We start from the raw sequence: 21,831 nt of genomic DNA, 5'->3' as shown, positions 1-21,831 counted from the left end.
TTGCATCCTCAGGGCTTGGAGTTGGATCAAAGTCAATTAAATATAATTGTGTGCTAAAGTGTGTAAACGTTTCACTGACATATTTTTTTCCTATTTTCTGCACACGTTGAATCCATTAAAAGAAGAAATCTCTGAAAGGCCAAGGAACATTTGACAGAGAAGGTAAGCACTAAATTGTGGAAATTGTTTCAGGGCACTGGGATACAACAATTTTTTTTGCCAAACTATTTTTTTTTGCCAATCCTGTTCAAAATGTTTATATTCCCTATGTGTGCACTTTTGGCAAAACAGTCACTTACAATGACAATAAAGCTTTCAACGGCGTATAGTTTATGAATGATAGTATGAAAGCTTTAGGTGTGGGTAATATAAAAGGACGAATATGTTAATTGTATGCACAAAAACACTTATGTCATGTTGTTTTTGGCTCCATTTAATGAGATACGTTTGTTGAAAAGTAGCAATAATTGTTTCATCTGAGAACCTCAGAGGATGCTACGGTCAAAACATTGTAACCATGCAAACTGTATTGTTAAGCAAATGTTCTCTGACTGCCAACCGTTGAACAACACAGGTGCTAAACTCCAGTCCTGCAACATTGAACAACTGCAGGAGATAAGTGAAACAAGCCGTAGAAATGTAAATCAGTTTTTCATTTGTGTACTGAAAAGGCGTTTACCATCTCAAGCCATACACAGGAGAGGTAGCACATAGGTAGTTGAGGCAAATGCCTATTTCATACACAGAGGGAGCCTGGCTTTCCTACTGCACAATGTCTGCGTGTGTTTGAATACACCTTTGCTGCCTGTACTGTAATTGTTCTTTGTGTTATGAAAGCTTGCACTGTTCACTGTTGCATTGTTGTGCTTGTGTTGTATTTTGATGATGGTGAACACTCTTTCAATATGGGAAACCCAAAATGAATGGATTACGCGGGGTTACAGTGTACAGGGGGGGTAGAGCGTGCAGGAGGGTAGCAACGGAAAAGCACCCCATGAAATGTGGGGCTAAAAGCACAAGAAGTCCTCACTGCTGGTCTATGCGGGTACCTTGTGACAAGGCCCCATCAAGTTGGATGGAGACAAGGTGCAAGAGAGGATTAGAAGACTGCGTTGGTGCCCTCACTCTGCTGCTGTCTGACAAGACGTTGACAGTGGGTGTGCAGCAAAACGCTACACAGATGCTCACAACCACAAATACACATTGCCCCAGTGACCTTGGGGAGCTTTACCTATTGCCCCAATTCACAAGTTCAGTGTGTTTGTCTGAGCACAGAGGCGAGGGCACGCCGTACTGCCATGGTCGGCCCACACATAGGTCCCTCCTACCTCTCCCAAATGACTGAGGTGCAAGAAGGAACATCCAAAGAAGAGAAAAGATGTGACTCTGGAGCAGGATGTAGCTCATTCCAGATCTGATAGAGACTGAACCAGTGATGGGAAGAATAAGAAACCCTGGAAAGACAGTTATGAGTGTACACAGCCATTAAAAATGTGAGCCTTACGTTTACCTTGTCCTTTCCTAAAACCCCTCAATTAGGTAGAAATCTTGTCCCTTCGCTGTACAGGTCTGGGCTATAGCATTTTACAGCCTCGCTTCTCAGTAAGCAGAGAGATGCAAATAAGATGTTGCCGGGTTGGCTCTTCCCATCCATCATGCAGTATTCTTCTGTCATGGCAATAATACAACGTCACTTGGTCTCATTTGAGCAGAAACAAGTAATAAGATTAGCAATGGTCCAATGGTCTGCCTATATGAAACTTTTAGAGCAGCTAACAGTTTTGTTCATGCAATGTAATTTGTAAAAAAAATAATTTATTATTGGGAATGGGCAGATATTCTGTAGTTTTTAAACAGTATAAAGAATAAAATAGTTAACATGTAAAGTGTTCAGGAGGCACATTCCTCAGTATGTAGTAGAGGTGCTATTAACATCAGTTAGACACACTTAGCATAAAGAGAAAGGTAGTATTCAAATGGATGAGTATATGATTGATTGAAGAAACCCAACAGTTGGGAAGATGTCATAGGATGATGTCCATGGCCCAGCAGTTTAACTTGAGAAAAATGTTGAATCGACCTATTGGCATGTCAATCACATATTATCATCAGAACACATACAGTATGATATCTGCAAGCTTCATTGCGATTTTGTATATGCATCTTTATTCGTTCCCAAGTTCTGAAACATAATGATTTCAGGGTAGCGGGTGACTGTTTTGCATCTAATATCTCATGTCTTTAATATTTTATCCAATACAAATACCTACCACTAAGTTGTAAGTTAAGTATACAATTACTGTTTTTGACTCCACTTATACATACCTTCTAAAACAGGTATGGGTGGAGTCAAGAATTAGTAATATATACTTACCTTCCATGTAGTTGTCGGTTGTTGTAGGTGATGTGATGTTATTGTAGGTTGATATTGTGACCGTGATACGATAACATGCAACCTATTTCAGTGTAGTTTGTCTGTGGCGGTATGTCAGAGATAAAGCATGGTCTTAGTCCTTTGCCATCTATGCTCCAATTAAAAATGTATTGTTTTAAGGAACTGTGAGATCTTTTTTTTTTTTTTTTTTGTTGAGAAAAAGACCTGTGTTCAGTAATGATATCTTGTCTGTTGACAGATGATATTAAAATAAACTACCAAATGTGTTGGTAAGAAAAGTGCTTTCAGTCGTGGTTGGATCTATTGCTGCTGGTAGTACTGGCATTTGGTTTGGTGCTCTTCTCAGGTACATTGACTCCTGTAATCTATCACTCTCTGATCTGCCCTACACCCTGGACAATCCTAAAGCATGTTTGATCTGGTGACAGATGTTTGTGGGTTTTGGTTGGAAGGTGATACTTGTACTTGGTTGTGGGTTACATTTGAAGAGCCACATGAAGATTTTGAAAATACGACTATTACGTTTTTGCTGTCTCGACCCCCAGTTTCTTCACAATTTGACTTAGTTAGATGCAGAATCTTAAGGTTGTTCCTGATAAATTCAGTAGAGAGCCCACAAAAATGTACCTACACACTAACTTCTCCTAACTTTTGAAGTGTTGCATCTTTCAGTTATTTACACACAATTACCTCTTTATTTGCAGAAAAATAGATATTGGGTCATTTATGTGACTTGTTTTCTCACCTCTTTCTGTATACATGAATGTGTGGTTTATACATAGAAACAATTACATTGTATGCACACATTCAAATGTATATCTAATATTTTAATTAAGGCATATTTGTTAGCTTTACCTGGAAAATTAAAACAGGCCCTTCAAATTAAAGAAAGTCAAATGTATCATAGGGTTGTGACATGACTTCCTGTGACATCACTTTTGGCATAGTGGCATTTCCAGTGGTTGTTTAGGCCTTGTTCTCTGCTTTTATGGAAAAGTCCTTTATCTGCACTTTACTACTCAAGAAACTGAAATTTAAGGTCTGATAATCTCTTGCTGTTTCATGATTCTAGAATGAAACATACCAGAAGGTAGAGCTTTTTTGGTGGCTGCACCATGGTTGGTTGAAAGTCTGAGCTCTTCGCAGTGGTATTTGAGAGCTTTGTGTTGTCAGGACATCAATAGCCCTCTGCAGATATCTTCCAAGCACATTGATGTATAGGTATACAAGTGTGCATTGCCGTGGTCATTCAATGTCTTCTTTCACTCAAAATCCAAAAGGGCATAACTTTTTGTTGCACTTTTTTGGCATTTTCTTTCACGCAGGGCCTGGGCTTCAAAGAGTTTATTGTCTGTGTTTACTGAAAAATTACGATCAAAGTTGCTTTTAAAATGTGTCAACTTTGCCGTCGCTATACACTACAATCTTTCTCCGACTCACACTAAATCGAACAGAAATATGCAGCTCACGTATCTCATGTTGCAGATGATGAGAAGACTTCAGTTCCAGGTGGCCAAAGCCGGACAGTCCTTTTATTCCATAGGCATTCCCCGGTAGGCTGGAGCTCCAGGATGACTGTTTTGAAAGCCCACTGAAGCTCCTGGTGACTCAGACACTTTCTTTAGCTCCCTGAGGTTAATTGCAGAAAGACGGGGTGAATTCAAGAGATAGAAAGAGAAATAGAGAGGGAGGGGAAGATAGAAAGGATTAAATCAGAGAGGGAGAAGGGAAAGAATAAGTGGTTGAAAGGAGGCAGGTTAGGAGGAGATGACGGGAAAAGGCTGGTTTGAGCTTTACGCCAGTGCTGCTTTTGGTTCTCTAGTCCGACCCTGTTCCTGGCGGGCTTTCAGCGACTAACTGACTCTTGCTGTTCTCGCTCCATGACCATTGTCAAGTTACTTTTGCAGGATTTGTTTCTGGCAGTTAAGTCCTTCCTTGGAGCTGACAATAGTCCTTCTGTTATATGTGACCACTGGCGTAGCTATCACTGGTGCAGCAGGAGCAGTGACACAGGGATCCTGAACTCTAATTATTGTTGTATTTGACTAACAAATGGGAAGTCAGGGGTACCGTTTACCTTTCATGCACTGGGGCCTGGAGCACCATTGGTTCGCCAATGGGTATGACACATTCAGCCTGAAACTACATTGTTAAATTCTGGAACTTACAATTTCACTGTGATCGTTCTCAATAGGAGTCCAAAAGTCCACCACACAACTGCTGATGTAAGCCCAAACTGGTTGATGGCATAGAACATGAAGCTGCACCAATATATCAGAAGTGCTTTCGTTCCCATAAAACACCATTAATTTGGAACACTTATGCCATCCCATGGTACTGGTCTGTTCCAATACGGTAGTGACCTTTAAGGTGATCTTAAATAAAAACTATAGATAAAATTAAATGTAGCCTACATAACATACGAAAACTTTAAAATGTGTGAGGGTTTCATTACGAGTTGCCTGAATTCGCCCCCTCCCCCCAAGAGTAACCAATACCAGTACCGAGAGCATCTGTAATTCCAGAGGTTGGAAAAAACATGGGTCATTGGATGTTGGATGCTAAGAACACCCTTAGAAATGAGAAATTACCAGTGAATCGGTAATATCTGGTCTGATTCTCCGGTTAATTGTTCATCTATGCCCAGATTTTAACACAGAGACTTCTGCTGTTTCTTTTTATAGTAAACGGACCTGGAGAAATACTGCAGATCTCATAGTTCTGATGTGCTGATAGCTCTTGTTACCTGCCCCATGGGAGTCAAGAGGTCACTCGTACTGAGGAATTAAGTTGCATGTTAAGTAAAATAAATCATGTTTGGGCTAGTATGTATGCAGGAGGAACTCTATAGAAATACAAATCAGTTTGCATGGTGGCCTATCTAGGCTTGGGTGATTTTTCTTTGATACACCGAAGTGAATCCTAGCACAACTCTTCAATTTTCCTGGGGTTATCTTCCAACTGCAGACAGCTAAATCAAAAGGCAAGATGCAGCCAGTAAGGTTTCAGTTGCCCACAGACCTTTGTGATATAATTGGTGGAAGTTTAAGTTATTGGCAGCTCTAGAAGTTTGCACAAGGCTGTGTTGACCGGCTATCAACAATCAGATTGAACTAAACACATGTTCCTATTTGAAAGGGTGGCCAATCACTCAGATTACTGAAAGAACAGCAATCTCTGATTGGTCGCCGTTGCAGTCTATTATGATGTATCCTGGTGTTAGGACTATGCTGATTGCGCCAATCAGCGTTGATTTGGGAAGCCTTCACCTCCCCAGACCACGTTTTGCAGTAAGGGGAAGAATGCATGGTGTACAGCAGGTGTTTCTCTGTGTACAGGCATGAAATCCATCTATGTTTCTGTTTTGCAGGCAGACTGAAAAAAGTGTGGATTTAACCTTTTCCAATTTTTGCCTATTTTTTCCTCCCACTCTAAATAATTGTTTTAATGATAAGCACATAAAAACACGTTCTCTGAACTCAATCCATTTCTCAAAGACGCTTCATTCAGCATTGGGGCTGAATGTGCAAACAGCATTTCTCGTTTTATGTATGTAAAAATGATCACTGTAAACAGGAACACGTGAGATGCCAGGTCGTAGGATGCTTGTGCAGATGTTCCAGCGGGGTACCAGTTTCACAGTTGTTTCTCTGAAAGTAGTTTCCTCGTGAAGGACTGCTCGGTGCACGTTTGTACATTTTCCACAGGTTCACACTTTACTGGTGGGAGCATCAGATTATTTTCGCACGTTCATCTATGTGTAGGTTGTGTGTTTTGTGTGGTTTACATTAGGGAGCACGCTGTGCTTTGTCGTCCTGAGCTCTTTTCTTTCCTCACACAGAGAGCTATGAATGAAATAAAGGCCCTGTTTTTCATCCGGCAGCTTTGGGACTCGCGCCAGTATGAATTTGCATTAATTGAGTTCCCGTCATTCTCTTCGCGCAGCTATCCATGGATTGCTGGCATCATTCCAAGCTAGACAGCAGCAGCGGCAGTCTGGGGGATGGAATCGCCAACTATGGGGCCCGATCCTGGCTGCGGGAATTTTAATTCTGTTACTTCGAAGCAAGAGTGCCAAAGGACCCTGGGCCAGGAAACAAAATAACCCCGCCCACATCAGAGGCGTAACACAAAATGTTGGTACCTCCCTGCAGAATGTGACCAGGGCCCCAAGACTCATATATCTTGCAGATATCCATAGGCTTAATAACGCCGAATACGAGCGTGCTACTCGCGGAAAAGCGCTTCGACGCCTTGTCAGGGGTAGTAAAGGCTATATAAATACTATTACAATACAATACGAGTCCCTGGGGGATGCGGCCCTCCTGGAGACTGTGTTATGCCTCTGCCTGGAGACTGTGTTATGCCTCTGCCCCACCACACAGGAGTGTTGTAAAAACAGCCAGAACTCGGATGACATTGGATTCCACTGCTCCTGTTGCGCTAATGATGGGCATCCCTGCTCCTATCTAGGAAACCAAATGAATCCTACTATGACCTTGAGGCCTGTGCCATACATGCAATGACATTTCCAATGTACTTTACCATTAGACTTTAGTACCGGTACTCTCCCATTGGAAATGCATGTCCATTTAAAGCACTCCAGTAGAAGCACAATATTGAATGTATTTTGTAAAAGATCTCTCCGTTGGATTTCTTTGTAAATCCCATCCCTTTTGTGGGATCTTCCCACTTTCTCCTGCTTCTGGAAGATGGCTTCCCAGGTGCCCAATGCTTCAGGCTTACCGAGGGTCGGAGCACCTTGTAAAGGAGATTTAAGTGAGATTCCGTTCCTCTCATGTTTACCCAGTAACGGTGACATGAGGCAATAGCTAAAACGGCGTTAGTTGATTTACTCCTTTTTTTCAGGAACTCCTGGAAAGGTTTAGCGAATTCCATTTCATCCAGCAAAACGTTGTTTTGCATGCTTATTGTGCATAGTGTACAATTTGCATTTGGAAATAACTTCACATTAGGGTAATTTTACTTATTTTGTTGCCGAAAAAAAAATCTCTAGGGAGAAACCTTTTTCACTATATCTCCCTCAATTTTAATGGGTTCTCCCCAATTCTGAGTATCGAAAAAGATTTACGTGTGACCTTGAGAAGAGTAAAAATCTAAGAGCATGATTCATACAGGTTTGCTGTGAGGTGCTGTGTAGTACTCCTGGCTTTCTCTGGGACTCAAGGAGTTATCCAGCTGTAAACCCCACGCACTCACTGGAAAGTCTTTGAGCATCTGGCCCTTTCTGTTTCTGTTGTGGGAGTGGGTTCTGCTGAAGTTTATTTTTACCCATTTCCTAGTTATGAATATACTCTCAACATCACCCCTTTCCTCGAATGTCCACTCCTCAACCTTTGGGGAGGATTTACTCATGCACCATATTACACTTACATGTGGTAAGAGTACGGATCACAAATGCCTTTGTTAGTACAAATTCACAATTTGTGAATCTCAGAATTGAATTTGCAATGATAACTCAAGGTACTTGTGTATGTAAGCTCAGTTTACACACACAAATGTCTTTGTGAGTCTGGCCAGTTGGATTTCAGATTCTGCTGATTCCAAAGCTTTACACCTTGAAGGCTAAGCTGTAAAGGTTTACATGACGTAAAGCAAGCCTTGTTTGTGTCACTTCCACTTACCCGTCTTCTTTCCACATGAGTGAGACAAGAGTTAGCTAGGAGTATGCCTGTCTTACTTCTGGAGTTCAGAGGTAAGCCAGGAGTACTATAGTAATATTTTACACCTATTCCTAGCAAAATCTGTAAATCAGCACCACTGTCTTTTAACAGAGCCATAGCAAACTGGGGGCCTCATTCACAGTCTGCTGTGAGTAGGTGTGACATTCTCTCTTAATATTCCTGCTTACTTCATGCTTACTCATGGAATTTAGGAGAAAGCCTGAAGTACTGTAAGTGTACGTTTCAGCAAATTCTTTGTGAATCGGGCCTGGGATCTTTAAAAACGTGTGGTTGTGCAGACTGGAAACAGTTCTCCAGATGGAAGGATATGTTTGGACATATTTTATTTCAGCTGTGGAAACCTTACTAGGAGTTGAGCTGAAAACGATTATGGCACAGAGCCATTTACAGGGCTGCACGTTGACAAATCATCTGGAACATGTACAGCTGCTGCACGGTGCATAGTTCACATACTGCCTGTTTGCCGAGGGCAGCACGGTGCGTGGAGATGAGTCAGAGCTTTACAGCTGCTCAAGTGCAGAATGGCCTCAGAAGTCAGGCTCAGTAATCCACGAGGAGCGTTGTGCATTTGTAATTTAAAATCCGCAAAGTAACTGTGTGATACAATCATAAAAAAGAGAAATATTGATACTCAATCTCATTGTAAGAAATGTGCGAGGCGACCTACATTCTCTGATTAAAGAATAAATAAATAAATAATCCGGCAAAGTGGCAGATTTAAGGGTTAAAGGGTGTTCCATGATGAAGAGTTCTTTTCCATGGTGGACCTTAAATTTTCAAACATATTGTTTTGAAAATCTGGGATTATAAATTCACTATATATCTGTAAAATTGTGAGTTTAGACAGGATATTATGAAATTATTATTATTATTATTATTATTATTATTATTATTATTATTATTATTATTATTATTATTATTATTGTTATTATTGTTATTATTATTATTAGTAGTAGTATTAGTATTATTATTATTATTATTGTTGTTATTGTTACTGTTATTGTTATTATTGTTGTTTTAGTTGTTGTAGTAGTATTGTTGTTATCATTATTATTGTTATCTTTGTTAAGATTATTAGAATTTATCTTTGTCTTGATCTTTGTATTCGTTATGAAGGTACCGTAAGAAAGCCTGTACTAATGTAGGTATTCAATGAAGTCTAAAGCATTTTTGTAAATAGAAGTCTTAAGAATCATGCAAACTGCATGTATTTAAAAGAGCATGGAAGATGCTTTACCATCTACTTTACTCTCAAAGGGTTTTACTCCTAGCCATATCGATTTCCCCCATGACTCGCACTCCATCCAGCCACAAGTGCCAGTTGACTTGCCATATGCATCAGCAAAATTTTCCCCAGTAATATTTGGGTTGACGGCCTCTGTAAATTTGTTCCCGGCCATTCAAGGATTGCTGGATGTATAATACACACGTTTAATCACTAGCTCTTGCAGTGGTTTATTTCACCTCTAGTTTATCATCCTAGTTCAGTGACAAGCTACTAGTAATATGAAGCTGGTTCTTCTGTCCCATTTGAGCTGGCCTGTTTTGGTCAGTAGCCATTACTTTGTGTGACTTATGGAGCTGCTCCTTGCTCAGTGGCCCAGAGTAGAAGGGACATGTTTCAGCCAGCCATTCTGCTTCTTCTACACCCACTCTGAGCATAGCCCACCCATGCCTAGTGTTACATTCTTTAGTACATGATGCAAGACGCCCAAGCTATCAGTGGACTGGCATGCTATGGAATGCCCTAGTGCTGCTCATCTGTCACCGAGCCAGGCCTTGGCATGCCATGGATAATGGCACAGTTTTTGTGCTTCACATACTGTGAGAAACAGATTATACTAATTTGGTCAAATTTTCTGTTCTATACGTAGTGGGAGCCAGTGTGTATAACCACATGACAGTGGTGTTTTGCATATGCCTATATAGAAATTGATACACATTGGTACCATACATGGTGGAGGTAACATTTTTCTGGATCTTTTATATTGCTTCAGATGTGGGAGCAATGTGGATTCTGGCATGTATGTATGTCTGTTTGCAAGGCTATGGTGTTATGCTTACTGGGAGCTATGTGAATACTGCCATGGCAATATATGATCCTACATGGGTACCAGTATGACAATGTTTTCTTTATATAGAGGGGAAATCAGGACACTGCCATCTTAGCAGCAAATGCATCTTGGTGGACAACTCTGATGTCAGACACAGGATGCAGTACGGTTTCTAAGCTGCGGAAGACAAGTAACTTGCACCAGTTCTATATCCGCGAGCAGGCCTTAGTACAGTTAGCATTTCTCGGGCACAGTGAGCAGCCTTCGCTTTCTTGAGTCTCATTGATCACAATTGATACACTGGCTGATTGAGAAATATGCTCATTTTCATGGAATCCCAAATACTTTACATCATTTTAAGGTCTGGAGTTTTGATGTTTAAAGTCCATTACTTAGACACTCACATAATAGGCGCATAATGTACAGTATTGTTATGTATGTCTGTTTCTTGTGGCAATATGGTACTTCCAAGCGCTATAAAGATTTAGCCCTCAGCAAACTAAAAAGTGAGCACCAGGAGGCAGGTTTAAAGAGCAGCTGGATAGCTAGAATAAAATAACAACTTTTACTACAAGATTTGTGTACAAATAGGTGTGTTTTCCGCTCAGTGTAATGTACATATCTCATCCACGAACTATTTACTCTTCAGAAGCATCTGCATTTTCTGTAACTCCGGGATCCATTTTCTATCAATAACTGTGTGTTAAAAAGAGAGACAATAAGACCATAGAATGTCTTGCATAATTTGCATTTATTCATATAATAATATGTCTCAAAATGTGCCTGCCTTGCTGCCTGAGTCCACCTGACTCACAGTGTGTTCATTGTCTCATAAATATGATGGCCCTAGTTATGACCACCCAATGTGAAATTCTGTCACATATTTGAATACTTACGCAAATGAAAGCATTTCAACAACATGGGCCTGTACTGCCCCTGCCAGTCTCATTAAACTATCTGAGGTCTGGCTCAGAGGTTTGTTTGAAGTCAAATGAAACTCGGGATTTTATAGTTTTTGTTTTTGTAATTTTTTCCAGATAATATCCGTACGTTGTTGCCGTCAGAAGTCAAGTGAGTTTCGAGCTGCATAGAACATCTTAGATCTTGATTAGCGAGCCATTGGTTAATCATTTATTGATGACCTGCCCCATGTGTTTATTATTGCAAGCAACAAAGTGAAATTATCCGCTTCCTTTGTCTGCTGCCTTTGCTATGAGATTAGCAACAGTTCTTTTATTCCCAAACTTTGTTTGGGCTGTTCATGTTACTGCTCTTTGTTTCACAAATTGCAATTTGTTCTTAATCGAGTTTCTTTAGGAAACTGGGCTTTTATGGTAATGTGTGCTTTTATGTTCCCTGGTTCTATCCCTGATCTTTAATGTAGGGGCACATGGGTCCTCATGCGAGTGGCCTCTTAAATCTGGTATTATCGGAATAAAGAGCTCGCACACATGAGATCCCTTTACTTTCAGCGGAGACTTTAGCTGTTGAAACTAGCCCTGCGAGAAAGAATGGGAGTGGGTGAGGAATTACTAGCAAAATCGGACCTGAAATCCCAAATTCACTTCCCTCAGTAATTCCTCATTTGTTAATGGTCTCTTAGTGTCCACCTTCAGTTTAGCTGGGTTTTCTCCATCCACAGAGTTACTAATATCACTAGTAGTGGTAACTCCGATGGAGGGGAAAATTCAGCCCATTTATCGGGCCACTTATACGGAGGACCATATCTGGGAAATTCATTTCACTTCTATTTTGTATGGGGTATTCAATTTATAGTGTTTACTGTCTGAGTTTAATTATGCAGCAGGCTAGAGCCAAATTATGATACAGGGTGGTCAAGGCCTAAATGTTCAGAACAAAAATATTGTGAAGGTAAGTTTATATAGTTTAGCATAGATTCACAGTACTTAACCACATATTTGTATATATATATATATATATATATATATATATATTATATATATATATATATACAGATAGATAGATAGATAGATAGATAGATAGATAGATAGATAGATAGATAGATAGATAGATATCTTCAAAATTAGTTGAGATAGTAAATCAGTACTTACCTATATACACTTATCTTCACCATATCTTGTTTCTTGATATTTAGGCCTTGATATTGTGGCCCACAATCATTTTATTCTCAATATTTTGCCACACAACCATAATACTTGTGCAATTTATTGATACTCAGTTTATCAATGAGAGAAAAACGAAAGGCTGAGTTGGACCAGCCTAGATTGAAACTTGTGAGTTATGAGTGCTAGCGCTCTAATCAGTAAGTGTTGGGACGGGAATGTCCCCTCCATGGTGAATGGGAAAGGTTCACTGCACTGTGTACCAGCTTGCCTGTATCTGGTATCCCAACTTTATTTTGCCCATGCCATCACCAATGTAGTGTATGAGTAGAGGCCTTGGCATGCCCCTCACTTTGAGAGATACTGATTTTGTCCTGTGACTTGAAGGAACACACTAAGCTTGTCCTTTTTGTTATAAAGAATGCTGTCCGTCAGTAGGTTTAGTACCATGAGCTTTGGTGGCAGGATGTTGTGTTTTAAGGAGAAGTATTGGGACCAGAAATCTTTATCTGTCTCACAGGAGTTGAGGCCCACTGGCCCACATGTGTGAGGTCTGCTCCAATGTGCTTGCTCTGTCCTTTTCACTAACATCTCTCGACTGTGTTAAGAGTTTTGGGGCCAGATGTATCAAGAAACCATTTTGCGATTCTTGAATAGCGATTTTCAAGAAATCGCTATTTCAGAGTCGTAAAATAGTATGTATCATATTTGTGATTCAGTAATAGTGATTTCTTAAAAATTGCAAATGTTATTACCGAATCGCAAATAGCGATTCTGACCCCATTCGCACCTATGGGCCTGTAGGCCCGTATTTGCAAATTTTTAGCATTTCCCAAATTGCTAATTCCTAACTGGAATTCGCAATTTCGGAAATGCAAACCCCAGGGTGCTGGGGGCCTAAGGCCCCCTCTGCTGCACCCCAAAAATTATTTTACGACATGTAAGGCTCACACATGCCTAAGGGGCATGTGTGCGTTACATGTCAATTTTAAAAATGCATTTTTAATGCATTTTTAAAATTTGTACATGGTTACCACCAAATTGTATTTGGTGGTAATTGTGATTCCTTAATGCCCAATTCGCATTAAGGAAAAGCTTGATACATGTGCCTAAGAAATCGCAAATAAGGATTCCTTATTTGCGATTTCTTATTTAGAGAATCGCAATTTGCGATTCTCTAAACGGGGTTACAATTTTAAGGAATCACTATTTTAGCAATTCCTTAAAATTGCATAGCGAATGCCTTTCATACATACTGAAAGGCATTTTTGCATTTGCAAACGGCCAGTCACACTGTTTGAGAATGCAAAAAGCTTTGATACATCTGGCCCTAGGTGTGTAGCCCTTGTGCTACATGCTTGGTGCGTGTGTGTGCAGCCATGCTGGATGTCCCTGGCCTTGCCTTGTACAAGATGGAAGGTGAGGTCCGTGCTCCCAGACAGTGGAAGTGTACTGCTCACATCCCTGCAGCTGGAAGAAGGGCCCAAGCATTGAAGTACAGGGTGTGGATAGATTACTTCTTTAGATATTCTCTGAGGTCTTTTGGTTAGCAACGAGCTGCTGATTACTCCTCCAGAACACTGCCATTTGGTTGGTGAGGATTGGACCTGCAGACTCTCTTGTGAATGGTGTGATAACTTTGAGGTGAGACCTATCATGTTGTCTTTCCTTGGTTAGTCATGCAACTGGGCTGAAGTCAGCCAGGTGCAGAAACCTAACACTGATTTGTGCCTCTTTTGTGGGTGCTTCCAGGTTGAGACAACCTGCTGTGAGAAGCACCACTCTGCATAAAGACTATGCCTGAAGAACAGCCAGCAAAGGACTCTTGAAAAAAGAAACAATGCAACCCGTTCTACAGTTTGTGACAGTGGCTCCACATCTGTCTACCAGGTGTATATAAAAGTGGGATCCTATCTAGCCCACTACCTTCCTATTCTAAGTCCTTTATGGCCAAGGGATACATTTCGCTGCAGAATACTGTAAGGTCTGCTGTGCAACCATTACTACTGTCTGCCTGAGAGCCAGTTTCTCAGAAGTGAGGGAATATCACCTTAAGTCTGGATCTCTTGCTGGAGGAGCTTTGCACCTGTCCTAAAGCACTTAGGCCCAAATTTATACTTTTTTAGCACCGTACTTGCATCATTTTTTGACGCATAAGCGGCACAAAGTTACAAAATATAATTGTATTTTGTAAGTTTGCGCCGCTTTTGCGTAAAAAAATGACACAAATGTGGTGCTAAAAAAGTATAAATATGGGCCTTACAATCCTGTCTTCCTGCTGAGAGAGGGTCAGAGCCTGCCTATCCTGGAGGAAAATAGAATGTGCTGAAATCGGTGTGGTCCAGTGTCTTCCCAGTGGTTGTGGAGCACCCAGAAGACTTAGACATATAGGGAGCAATGCAGCGGGACCCTGGTGTTCTTCTGCCTAATTACTGAACAGCCCGGGTGGGGCTGGATCTGCTGAATTGCTAAACAGCCCTTGCAGGCCTATATCTACTGAAGTGCGGAAGTGCCTGCCAGCGTTGTGCCTACTATCCAGTCGGCCTTGGCAAGGGCTGTAACTGCTGACTGTAAGGCCCCTTTAGGCACTGCACCAACTAATTCTCTGGCTGAAACTGTGCTGTGTCTGGACTGCTGATTTCAGGCAACTGTGAAGTGAAGGCTCAGCAGGCATGCAAATGAATACAGCCCTGCACCAAAGAAGTTCCAGTTGTGACTGCTGGTGTGCTGGTGCTCACCTATATGTGTGGGTGTGTCAGTGGGGTGCTGGGCAGCACTGAAATGATCCTGAGAGGGAGTAGTCAACCCATTAAGTAGTACGACTGTAAATTCTTGAGACTGAGTACACACATGCATTTGGGGATGATTGAAACTGCACCTGAGATTTATTTCTGCTACTAGTAAAGTGCCCATAGAGAGAACAGGGAGCCCAGAACCTGGGCTGAGAGCTTGGAAAGGGGGCTTTAGTGTAACAAAACTTGAGGAGGCTCCCATTGCAAAGTACATGAAGGGGCCCCATCCAGACTCACTCAGGAGCTCTCATGCTAGGTTACTGTGCTGAAGCCCCCCCCCCCACCCCACAGGGGCTCCGGGGGCCTTTGTTACGTCACTGTAAGGGGGGACAGAGAGGGAGTGGGTTGGGGGTAATACCTGCAAAACGTAGCACCCAGAGGCACTGACTTGTGGAGGATTATTGTAGTGTGACTAAAGTGCTTTCTTCCTTTAGGTGTAGCTGAATGTCTTTGCGTGAATATATTTTATGAAAGTGACAAGGCCCTCATTCCAAGGGCAATAAAAAAAATAGGTGTGGTAATTCTGCTCCCACAATTAGTGATACGATGGAGTGCACTGATTATTAGTTACAATTACCACACCCATTTTGATATGGCACCTCAAAATGGGTGCTTACACGCCAGTTTCACGTGGTTGTAAGATGTGTTAACGTGGACTGTGCGCTGTTTGGTCGCAAACAAAATTCCAGGTTTTGCCTCGCAAAATTTGTGCGGGCAAACAGCCTCTTATGCTGTAATTCGTGCAACCCTTGTAGCTCTAAATTGAGGGCAAAACCCAATGTGTGCCCAGTTCCGTATTATTATGGCCCGTCGGAACAAAGGCGTAAGTGTGAACTGATGTGATATTGTATCCGCTTGCAGTGGGCATAAGTGCAGGGACTGGAATGTACAATACACTTTTCATATTACTCTGTATTTTGGCATGTTTAGATGGGATAAGAAAATACTACAAATGGACGAGGGTGATGACTTCCAGTGAATTATAGTAGTTTATATATTTTCATATTTTAGAAACCGCTGTACTTTATCAAAATTACAAAGAGAAAGCCCTTGATATTGACTCTGACGAGGAGGTGGAGAGCAGAGACCGGAAATCAGATGAACGGATAGTTATTCAATACAGGCCTCTGCGGTCGTCCTGGAGTCAATTGTCTGCGGTAAGTGACATACTAAAAACTCTTTTTGCAGATAACTCATTGTGTCTTTTTATTTTATGCCATATACTTGCACATTACTGGCAGGTTGATTCTCTTTTTAATTTTTAATTCACAGAATTCTATTAGTCGGTTTTGAATTTTTTTGACAGAAAATGGCTGCGCTGTCTTCTTTACTGTTTTACTGTCTCTTTTTTGGTCTAAGAAAAGGTAGACTATACTCTGCAAACCAGTGATGAAAGCATATTGGGCTTCGAAGGGCTGGCAACCATCAGAGGAACAATATCCAAGGACTGTGAAAGAAGAGAATATTTTTTAGCTTTAAATTAAATCCATGCTTGGGTTTTCCCTTCACTTTAGACTACAACAATTCCAAACCGACATAGTTCACTCAATTTCTGCATCAGGCTTGTCATTTCACATGGCCAATGAGCTGAGTGCGGAATATCACAAAATTAGGCTTGTAAATTTACTGCTGTCCGCCAAGCCAAACAGCTACAGTAGTAAAACAAATCCAATTGATCGATGCGTGGTTCAAAATATGACTCCATCCAATGATACAGACTATACAACGAATATAGCACAACGCCAATTTAAGTTCATATCTGCTGGCTTGCCCATAGACATTCCAAACAGTGGGATGTTTCATAATTTATTTTCACAGTACACTGTTGTCACATGGATTTTAGCTTGTGATAATCATGCGTTGCTCTAAAGAGCTTTCTATCGTTTCATACTACTCCTTACTTATCTGAAATTCCTCAATATTTGGTTATCTGTCATACTTTGGGGTATATTTACAAATAATTCATCCAACTTAGATCAGCAAAGGAAGTTGCTGCATTGCATTGCTTGGACTACAGAGAACTGAACAGTGCTGTATTAACTAAGATATGGCGCTGGTCGGCACCCTCTGTGCTCTCGCCCACTTATGGCTGTCTAGCTCTTAAGCAGGCATCCTTGCGCCTGCATTATGGACGGGATAATTTTTGCAAAAGAACGCCCATGCTCCTCCTATGTAATGCTTACCTGGCGTAAAGTAATGCAAAGCAGCACTATGTGCTACATTGTGTTACTTTGTATTTACTAAAACCATGCAAAGCCACACAAATCGACTTTGCATGGCAAAAGTGAGGCAACCCTGATGTAAAATCTCAGTAAATCTGGACCTTTATTTTTATGTCAACATTTCTCTAGTGTTCAGTGAATCTCCCTGGAGCCCCGTTAAATACATATTCGTGCACATTATAGATCTGTACTGCTTCACACCCTTAATGCATGCAAATCAGCAGATAATGTCTGTGACTTGGGTCCAGATGTACTTATTATTTTTGCAATTAGCAAAATAGGACCATTTCTGACTACAAAATTACCTTTGTGTATGTACCAAACCCAAATTGTGATTTGGTAACACGTTACCGAATCGTAGTTTGGGTTTATGACTACATACCAAATTGTTTTTTTGAATGAATGTGTTTAGGGTGGCCCTTTCAAATAGGGATTGAGAATGACATGTATTATTGTTTTGTGACTGAAGTCCAGGTGAAAAACATTAATATTTTACTGACTACTGAAAGACAGTGGTTAACTATTCACAAATGGGACCCCTTCTCCTTTGTGAATGTTGCCGAAAACATTTTTTAAGAGCAATCGCTTGATGAACTTTTCCTCCTTTGTATTTTAACATGTCGCATTTTCCTTTAAGTAAAACGTATTGCATTTTTAAAAAGTATTGCTTTATCTAAAAGCAGTTGCAGAAATGACGGTTTGCCAAAACCAGCAGGCCGCCATCCCTGTGAAGCTAGCAAATCATAGTGTGTCGCAAACCACTACGATTCAGTACTTTGCAATCAAACTGTTAGTATATACATTGGTTCGCATATTGCTAACAGTATTTTTTTACTGAGGAGATTGTTGCTCTAACAACTTTTCAATTTGAAAAAGGAAAGAAATGTGGACTCACCCTAAAGTTATCTACTGTAGAGCAGCGGTTCATAACCTGTGGTCTATAGATGCCTGCGGGTCCACAATACCTCCTCAGGGCTAATGCAACTGTTTAAAAATAAAAAAATATTAGCAGATTAATAACGTACAGATACATGAAAAGCAAAATATAAACAAATAAATTTAAACTCCTCTGTAAATGTAAATATGTTTGAAAGTGGAGACTAAACATTGAGTTGGTATGGTATACTTAGTTTCTTTCATAAATACAGCAGATAGTAGCATTAACGATTGGTGGCCTCAATAGAAGTAGTAGTATGCACCGATATAAAGAGAGGATACACTAGGAGCCAAAAATTCAAAATCATAACCTAGAGTCTAACACATTGTTTTGTTGTTTTGAAACCACGTTTTGAAGAGCTTCAATCATCCTATTAATAATACAATTTCATTTTTTTGTATATTTTTTTGTTTGTGAATTAAAGAACATATTTAATAATTTGTGTATGTGTTTGATATATACTTGTTTCTGTAGTTTTGTGAAGTTGTTTGAGTTTGAGGTTCAGAAATTGCTTAGGCTGGGGTCCCTGGCTCCAAACAGTGATTCAGCGGGGTTTCACAGAAGTTATTTTGTTAACGTAGCACCACTTGGCCCTATTAATGACACCTAGTAGGACTGGTTCGAGTCTAGGTTTGTGGATCTAGCTAACATCACTTCTCTTCAAATGCACCACTTGGAGGTTATAGACTGCATGGTCCTCAGGCTCTGGTTCACGAAAATAGTTGATTATATGCATAGTTGCTGCATGGTATGATTCCTTTGATAATTCACGTAGGCAAATTGGTGGGAATTCTGAAAATGGGCTCCATCATGAATTTGTGCACTCATACAGGACAGCTGTGTACCTGTTTTTATGCGGTTGCACATTCTAAAATGCATACACTTAACTCTGAATTTCTCTGATTTAATACATGCGCTGCGTACAGCTCAGGAACAGTGAGAAGTGATTGGCACTCTGTTCCAGAACACTGCTGTCTTCAGCGTCTACAATAATTTGCTGGAATTCCGAGTTAATATTGCATAAAGACAGGAGTGAAGCTGTGCACTGCTTGAACTGACACTTGCACGATATAACACGCGTTTTCTTTGTATTTGTTGCCTGTTCAGTTTTTTATTCTGAACCCCATATACAGTTCTTTGAGGCTCTTTTGTCACAATGTCTTTTCGATTACACTTTAGGGTAATAAGAATAAAAGCTGCAAGGTGTCTAGTACTAATACTAGTTGGTTAATCAAGTTTTTCTCTTTGTATACAAGCATATGAAAGAATACCTTGGTCCAGCATACTTTATGACACAGTAATCACACACAATAAATAGGTGTTTTCTGAGGTAATGCTTTTAACCCCTTCGCAACCAGCCCTTTTCCCCCTCAGGTGCCAGGCCTTTTTTTTGCTATTTGGGGCAGTCCGCGCTGAGGCCCTCGTAACCTTTTGCCCACATAAGCTACCCACGCCAAATTTGCATCCTTTTTTTCCAACACCCTAGTGATTCTAGAAGTACCCAGAGTTTGTGGGTTCCCCTGGAGGAGGCCAAGAAATTAGCCAAAATACAGCGAAAATTTTGTTTTTTAAAACAAAATGGGAAAAAAGGGCTGCAGAAGAAGGCTTGTGGTTTTTTCTTAGTAAATTGCATCAACAAAGGGTTTGCGGTGATAAAATCACCATCTTCCCAGCTTTCAGGAACAGGCAGACATGAATCAGAAAACCACATTTTTCAACACAATTTTGGCATTTACTGGGACAGACCCCATTTTTACTATATTTTGTGCTTTTAGCCTCCTTGCAATTAGTGACAGAAATGGGTGTGAAACCAATGCTGCATCCTGGAAAGCTAAACATTTCTGAAAAGTAGACAGAATTCTGAATTCAGCAAGGGGTCATTTGTGTAGATCCTACAAGGTTTTCCTACAGAATATAATAGCTGAAATAAGGGGCAGCGTTTGATGAGGTCAGCGCACAATGATGCTCACAGGGGTGGGGGGGGCTGGTGGAAGGGGAAGCGATTCCCCTTCCATCCCTGCCCATGGGAGTGGGGTGCGAGGCCCTCAGGGGGGAGCGCTAGCATTTCCCCCGAGGGTCCATACCAGGATGTAACGGTTACATCCTTGGCACCCAAGCGGTGCAATCGAGAATGTAACAGTTACATCCTGGTACAATGAGGTACAAATGGTACCTCATTTGTGTGGGTAGGCCTAGTGCCCATGAAAGGAAATGCCCCAAAACACTATGTGGACACATAAAAATTATCAAATGCAAAACTACTTGTTTTTGCCCGGGGGAAGCACCTGCATTTTTGTGCCTGGGCTCAGCAGCCGTATAGGGAAACCTACCAAACCCAAACATTTATGAAAACTAAACACCCGAGGGAGTCCATAGAGATGTGACTTGCATGGACCCCAGTGTTTTCTTACACAGAATCCTCAGCAAACCTCAAATTTAGCTAAAAAATCACATTGTCTCACATTTCTGTGTGGGATCACGGCACTGGGACAAATTTCCTACCACCCAACGTTCCCCTCAGTCTCCTGGTAAAAATGGTACCTCACTTGTGTAGGTGGGCCAAGTGCCTGTGACAGGGAAGAGCCAAAAAATGTCAAAATTGAGGGGGGAACCAAAGCAGGTCCAAAAGGGCAGTTTGAAAAAAAACATTTTTAGGCTCACAAGTGGGGCAGACTTTTTATTTGTATAGATGCGACGATGCTGGGTGGTAGGAATTTTGTGAATTCCTGCAGATTCTGGTAGGTTCCATCACAAAAATGTGGGAAAAATATGTGATTTCCATCAAAGTTGGTGGTTTGCAGGGCATTGTGGGTAAGAAAATGGTGTGAAGTGCATGTGAAGCACACCACCCAGGACTCACCCAGATGTTTAGTTTTCAGATGTGTCTAGGTCTCGTAGATGTTTCTACATGGCAGGCAGCGTCCCAAAGTCCAAAAAGTGCTCCCTCACTATTCCACGTGGGACGATTTGGAGAGTTAGACAAGCTCTCATGGCCCAAATGTAAAACCAAAGCCCAAAATAATCAAATGTCCTCTTGTTTGCTGTGGGATAAGATGTTTTAGAGTGCAGGGGAGAGCTGAAAGACTGTTCAGTTGGGGTGGGGGCATAACCATGCCCATAATGATTGGTAGCCACAATCCCACAATTTTTTAAAATTCCCTGGCATCTAGTATGCTTTCTGCCCCCCCAGGGAGTGGATCAGGGGTAATCGCCCCATCTGCCCACCAGCCAACAGTAATGTACCCATGTGGGGAGCGAACCTTGCCCAAGGGGCTGGCCCCCCAAACAAAACACACACATACACACACACATACCAATCCCTGGTGCCTAAGTGGTTTCTGCCCCCCGGGGGCAGATCAGCCTAATAAAAATAGGCCGATCTGCCAACAAGGAAGGGGCAGAAATGGTCTAAAACAAATTTGACCCCCAGGGGAATGACCCTTGCCTAAGGGGTCGCTCCCCTGGCATGAAATTGACCAACAAAAAAAATCCATGGTGTCTAGTGGTTTCTGACCCCCCCCCCCCGGCCGGGGCAGATCGGCCTAATAAAAATAGGCAGCTCTGTCCCCACGGGGCAGAAATGGCCTAAAGTGAACTTTGCCCCCAGGGGAGAGAATCTTGCCTAAGGGGTCGCTCCCCACA

At 41.3% G+C, this 21,831-nt stretch overlaps 1 protein-coding gene across 1 annotated transcript in view; it reads left to right on the top strand.

The window, feature by feature from the left end:
- The window catches only part of ARHGEF26 (Rho guanine nucleotide exchange factor 26), a 380,358-nt gene that overhangs the window by 7,346 nt on the left and 351,181 nt on the right, over positions 1 to 21,831 (top strand). Inside the window, exons 3-4 of the mRNA XM_069213320.1 lie at positions 123 to 162; positions 16,042 to 16,187. Coding sequence (XP_069069421.1) covers positions 123 to 162; positions 16,042 to 16,187 — 186 coding nt within the window. The remainder of the gene's footprint in view (positions 1 to 122; positions 163 to 16,041; positions 16,188 to 21,831) is intronic.

The sequence above is a fragment of the Pleurodeles waltl genome, chromosome 11 (genome assembly GCF_031143425.1).
Source record: "Pleurodeles waltl isolate 20211129_DDA chromosome 11, aPleWal1.hap1.20221129, whole genome shotgun sequence".
NCBI classification, from domain to species: Eukaryota; Metazoa; Chordata; class Amphibia; order Caudata; family Salamandridae; genus Pleurodeles; species Pleurodeles waltl.
Note: the sequence above shows the minus strand (reverse complement) of the source record. Positions and strands in the feature narration are given on the sequence as shown.